At 48.1% G+C, this 6,000-nt stretch overlaps 1 protein-coding gene across 1 annotated transcript in view; it reads right to left on the reverse strand.

Moving 5' to 3' along the window:
- Window positions 1-5,638, reverse strand: part of LOC137545106 (cell surface glycoprotein CD200 receptor 1-like) — a 69,489-nt gene extending 63,851 nt beyond the window's left edge. The window contains exon 1 of the mRNA XM_068266218.1: window positions 5,590-5,638. Coding sequence (XP_068122319.1) covers window positions 5,590-5,626 — 37 coding nt within the window. The 5' untranslated portion in view covers window positions 5,627-5,638. The remainder of the gene's footprint in view (window positions 1-5,589) is intronic.
- Between the last annotated feature and the right edge of the window lie 362 nt (window positions 5,639-6,000).

Genomic DNA, 6,000 nt, shown 5'->3' on the forward strand with positions numbered 1-6,000 from the left:
ACACACAAAAAAGTCTATTTTGGCAGCTGCCATAAGTGCCCATTATTATCAAAAAATTTGATACCCTGATATGTATTGGATGCCACAGGCACCCAAATTTGCGTCCAGTTAAAAATGGCGCTGGCCAAATAATGGCGCCTGGTTACGCACGATATTTTTTTTTAAACGATATTTAGCATTTTTACTAAAAACTATATTTTCCGTTTTTGAGAGTTGGGAAAGTTCCTTTCCTAGATATGTGTGTGTGCGTATGTGTGTGTGTATATATATATATATATATATATATATATATATATATATATATATATACACACACACACATACACACACAAATATATATATACATACACACGCACACATGTATACATACACACACACACACACACACACACACACACACACACACACACACACACACACACACACACACACACACACGGCCGGCGCTACCATAGAGGCAAAGGAGGCAGCTGCCCCAGGGCCCCAGAGCTTGTAGGGGCCCCCAGTGGCTACAAGAGGAAAAAAAATTTCAAATCGGCCTTATAGTTTTTGAGAAAATCGATTTTAAAGTTTCAAAGGAAAAAAAATACACATTTAAAAACCTGCTGACTTTAATGGTCAATAGCAAATCCACCTTAAATGCTAGAAACCCTAAATTTGCAGGATATGTTAAGGAGATCATTAGGAATAAGAGGAAAAAAATTTTTTTCAAAAAGACCTTATAGTTTTTGAGAAAATCGATTTTAAAGTTTCGAAGAAAAAAAGTATACTTTTAAATGCGGTAAATGTCACTTTTAGTAGCTAACCTAACGGTAGTGTAATTTTACATGCATCAAACGAAAGCACAATAAATTTCCTGACGGGGTTTCCAGGGGGTCTATACGCAGCCACAGCGCTTTGGCCAGGGATCGCTATACAGCCGCAATATGGCTGTATGAAGATCCCTGGCATTTTTTCCTATTTTCCCAATTTTTTTTTTTATGTTTAGAGTGTGGGAAAAAAAAATTATGTGGGGTCCCCCCTCCTGAAACTTTTTAACCCCTTGTCCCCCATGCAGGCTGGGATAGCCAGAATGTGGAGCTCCGACTGATTGGGACTTCACACCCTGACTATACCAGCTGCAAAAAAGGTCCCCTAATGCCGATTTTTGTTCCGTGGTATATGTTGGGGGGGCCCCCAGGTTTATTTTGCCCTGGGGCCCCATTGTTGCTTAAACCGGCCCTGCACACACACACACACACGTACACACACAAATATATATATACATACACACACGCACACATGTATACATACATACACACACACACACACACACACACACACACATACACACGCAAATACAGGATCTTCTCAAAAAATTAGCATATTGTGATAAAGTTCATTATTTTCTGTAATGTACTGATAAACATTAGACTTTCATATATTTTAGATTCAAATACACACAACGGAAGTAGCTCAAGCCTTTTATTGTTTTAATATTGATGATTTTGGCATACAGCTCATGAAAACCCAAAATTCCTATCTCAAAAAATTAGCATATTTCATCCGACCAATAAAAGAAAAGTGTTTTTAAAACAAAAAAAGTCAACCTTCAAATAATTATGTTCAGTTATGCACTCAATACTTGGTCGGGAATCCTTTTGCAGAAATGACTGCTTCAATGTGGCGTGGCATGGAGGCAATCAGGCTGTGGCACTGCTCAGGTGTTATGGAGGCCCAGGATGCTTCGATAGCGGCCTTAAGCTCATCCAAAGTGTTGGGTCTTGTGTCTCTCAACTTTCTCTTCACAATATCCCACAGATTCTCTATGGGGTTCAGGTCAGGAGAGTTGGCAGGCCAATTGAGCACAGTAATACCATGGTCAGTAAACCATTTACCAGTGGTTTTGGCACTGTGAGCAGGTGCCAGGTCGTGCTGAAAAATGAAATCTTCATCTCCATAAAGCTTTTCAGCAGATGGAAGCATGAACCCACTTTTGAAACAGAAACAGCGGCAGAAGCGCCTGACCTGGGCTACAGAGAAGCATCACTAAACTGTTGCTCAGCAGGGCCGGATTTGTACTTTTTGCCGCCCTAGGCCCACTATCACCAGCCGCCCCCTAGGCCCACTATTACCAGCCCCTGATTAATCCTAACTTTTTTTTTTCTTTTTCTAAATAAGCGATAAGGTGATGGTGGGGGGATTCAGAGTGAGGTAGCCGTGGCGAAAAATAGGCGTGGCCATGGCACGGACAGTGCTAACTGCAATGTAAGTTAAAACACAGGAAAAGTGACCCTAAAGGTAGTTAGACAACATTCCCCAAACACATAATAAAGTAGAGTTTCCCCATGATATAGTGGAATGGGAGATTCACATCATGGTTGAGCAGATCATAACTGCAAAAACTGCGTGATGCTATCATGTCAGTGTGTATCAAAATTTCCGAGAAATGCCATGAAGAATAAGGCAGTTCTGAAGGCAAAAAGGTGTCAAACTCAGTACTAGCAAGATGTACCTAACAAAGTGGCCAGAGAAACAGGGGACCCTAAATCTGTGTCCTGTCCCAGGTAAAGCAGGACGCCTGGTCAACATACTTTATCAACTATACAATTATCCAGTGGCGTACCTAGGGCATTTGACACCCGGTGCTGGGTATTAAAAAGACACCCCCCCCCCCCCATAAAAAAACCAAAAAACAGCAAATGTGGCATGCTAAACGTGACACGGCGGGTAATGCCAGGTGTAGGCTCGCTCCCCCCCCTAAAGTTGTCCTTAGTATAGTATAGTGGCACCAGTATAGCTAACAAAAAATGGGTGCGGCTATAACATGCGGCGCGCATTGCGCGCCGCGGCGAAAAATGGGCGTGGCCATGACCGGATGAGGGCAGAGCTAACTAATTTAAAGTGAACCCGGGATAAGAGTGATATGGAGGCTGCCATATTCATTTCCTTTTAAACAATAGGCAGCCCTGCTGATCTATTTGGCTGCAGTAGTGAACTGAATTACACCAGAAACAAGCCATGCAGCTAATCTTGTCAGTTCTGACAATATTGTCAGAAACCCCTGACCTGCTGCATGCTTATTCAGGGTCTATGGTTGAAAGAATTAGATGCAGAGGACCAGCACAGCAGCCAGGCAGCTGGTATTGCTTAAAAGGAGATAAATATTGCAGCCCAATATTATTCTCACCTCGGGTTCCCCTTAAAAGTGCAACACAAAGACAGTGGGCCTTTCCCCAGAAAATTCACATAATTGTTCAGGTTTTCTCAAGAAAATACACGTAATGTGAACAGATTTGACCAGAAAATAGTTCAATCATGTCGGCAGATTTGCCCAAAAAACACGTTCAATCATGTCGGCAGATTTGCCCAAAAAACACGTTCAATCATGTCGGCAGATTTGCCCAAAAAACACGTTCAATCATGTCGGCAGATTTGCCCAAAAAACACGTTCCATCATGTCGGCAGATTTGCCCAGAAAATACATGCAATCATGTCGGCAGATTTGCCCAGAAAATACATGCAATCATGTCGGCAGATTTGCCCAGAAAATACATGCAATCATGTCGGCAGATTTGCCCTGAAAATACATGCAATCATGTCGGCAGATTTGCCCAGAAAATACATGCAATCATGTCGGCAGATTTGCCCAGAAAATACATGCAATCATGTCGGCAGATTTGCCCAGAAAATACATGCAATCATGTCGGCAGATTTGCCCAGAAAATACATGCAATCATGTCGGCAGATTTGCCCAGAAAATACATGCAATCATGTTGGCAGATTTGCCCAGAAAATATATGCAATCATGTGGCCAACCTGGCCAGAAAACACTTCAATCATGTAGCAGACCTGGCCAGAACAGTCGATACACCTGCTAATATAAATTAAATAAAAGTTTACTCACCTGAAGCAGCAGCAGACCTCCTGTCCCGGCCTCCGTCCGGCGCGCAGCTCTCACGATCCTCTGCAGCCAGCCAGCAACTGAAACTCCCGCGCTGAGAGCAGGGCTACGGGAAAATGGCGCTCGAAGCCCTGCATTGCAGACTCCGTCTCCAGAGCAGGGCTTCGGACGCCATTTTACTGTAGCCCTGCTCTGCCGCTGTTGGAGCTGCGGGCTGCTGCTGTCAGTGAACTGACACAGCGTCTATTAGACGCCGAATAGCAGTTCACGCTGGGGGTGCTTCAGCACCCAAACCACCCCCCTGGCACCGCCACTGCCCCAGTATAGCTAGTATAGTTGCCCCAGTATAGCATAGTGGCCCCAGTATAGTTTAGTGTAGCATAGTGGCCCCAGTGTAGCATAGTGGCCCCAGTGTAGCATAGGTGCCCCCAGTGTAGCATAGGTGCCCCCAGTGTAGCATAGGTGCCCCCAGTGTAGCATAGGTGCCCCCAGTGTAGCATAGTGGCCCCCAGTGTAGCATAGTGGCCCCCAGTGTAGCATAGTGGCCCCCAGTGTAGCATAGTGGCCCCCAGTGTAGCATAGTGGCCCCCAGTGTAGCATAGTGGCCCCCAGTGTAGCATAGTGGCCCCCAGTGTAGCATAGTGACCCCCAGTGGAGCATAGTGGCCCCCAGTGTAGCATAGTGGCCCCCAGTGTAGCATAGTGGCCCCCAGTGTAGCATAGTGGCCCCCAGTGTAGCATAGTGGCCCCCAGTGTAGCATAGTGGCCCCCAGTGTAGCATAGTGGCCCCCAGTGTAGCATAGTGGCCCCCGGTGTACACATAGTGGCCCCCGGTGTAGCATAGTGGCCCCCGGTGTAGCATAGGTGCCCCCGGTGTAGCATAGGTGCCCCCCGGTGTAGCATAGTGGCCCCCGGTGTAGCATAGTGGCCCCCGGTGTAGCCAAGGTGCCCCCGGTATGAGGGAAGCTTGGAAGGTGGGGTGGCGGGGTCCCCTCCTTCCGGCGCTTCCCCCTCCTAATTAGCAGCAGCCAGCAGCTTAGCGAAGCGGGCGGGGAGGACTTACTCACCTGCTCCAGGCGATGGCGCATAACGTTATCCTCACGTGACGCTGGTCTCTCTGTCGCTCACTGTGCTTCCGCAAATCAGGAAGCACAGTGGGCGGTGGAGAAGGTGGAGACCAGCGTCAGGTGACGATGACGCTATGCGCCATCGCCTGGAACGCAGGAAGTAGGTGAGTAAGGCCCGCTCCTGCCCGCTCATCAAGCTGCTGCTAATTAGGAGGGGGAAGCGCCAGAAGGAGGGGACCCAGGTGAGGGAGGTGGGGGGTCCGGCCCCCCTCCCCGCCGCTTTCCCCGCCACCCCTCCTTTCCGGGTTGCTTCCCCCTCCTGTCCTGCCTGCATAGTGCCCAGGCCTCTGTGGGAGGCCTTGGTGACACCCCCTGGGGCACCCGACACCCGGTGCGGGGCGCCCCATGCCGCCCTATGGTAGGAACGCCACTGCAATTATCTGATCATTTTTTTAAAATTAATAGCATATTTAGAAAACACAGGGCGATACGGTTCAGATTGAGGACCGAGCTGTGGCCGCGTGCATTAAACAAACAGCTAGTAGGTAAGACAAACTCATGTTTCCTGCGCTGTTGCACAGTGTCATAAACAATCACCAAACACTGACAAAGTCTCTGGTACCAAGCCTGTTGTGTATACCTCTCCTGTGTGTCCTCAGCTCCCCCTTACCCCGCATCTTCCAGAGCTGGCTGTGATTTGGGGTCAAATCTGCCGCAATCGCACCTGCCTAGCAGTAGATGGCTAATCCTGACATCAGACACAGCCATGTGACCGCCCACAGGTGGGAAGTTGTGGTGCCAAAAAACTGTTGGATAGAGTGCATGTGTGCACAGCATCATGTGACTTTGTTGCTTCTTCCTCCCTGACGCTACCAAGAGGGAGGAAGTGGTTTGGCCTGACAGGTGGAGTGCAGTCCTGTATGTGCTAGTCGTGGCACCGTCACCTGCCTACACACCTCAGAGGAGGGTAGGAGCTGCCATACATCTTCTGGATTTGGGCGGTGGGCAACCACCCAGAGTCCCGCAGCCAGGATGTCCGGCGGACAACCTG

This window comes from Hyperolius riggenbachi, chromosome 2, assembly GCF_040937935.1.
Source record: "Hyperolius riggenbachi isolate aHypRig1 chromosome 2, aHypRig1.pri, whole genome shotgun sequence".
NCBI lineage: Eukaryota > Metazoa > Chordata > Amphibia > Anura > Hyperoliidae > Hyperolius > Hyperolius riggenbachi.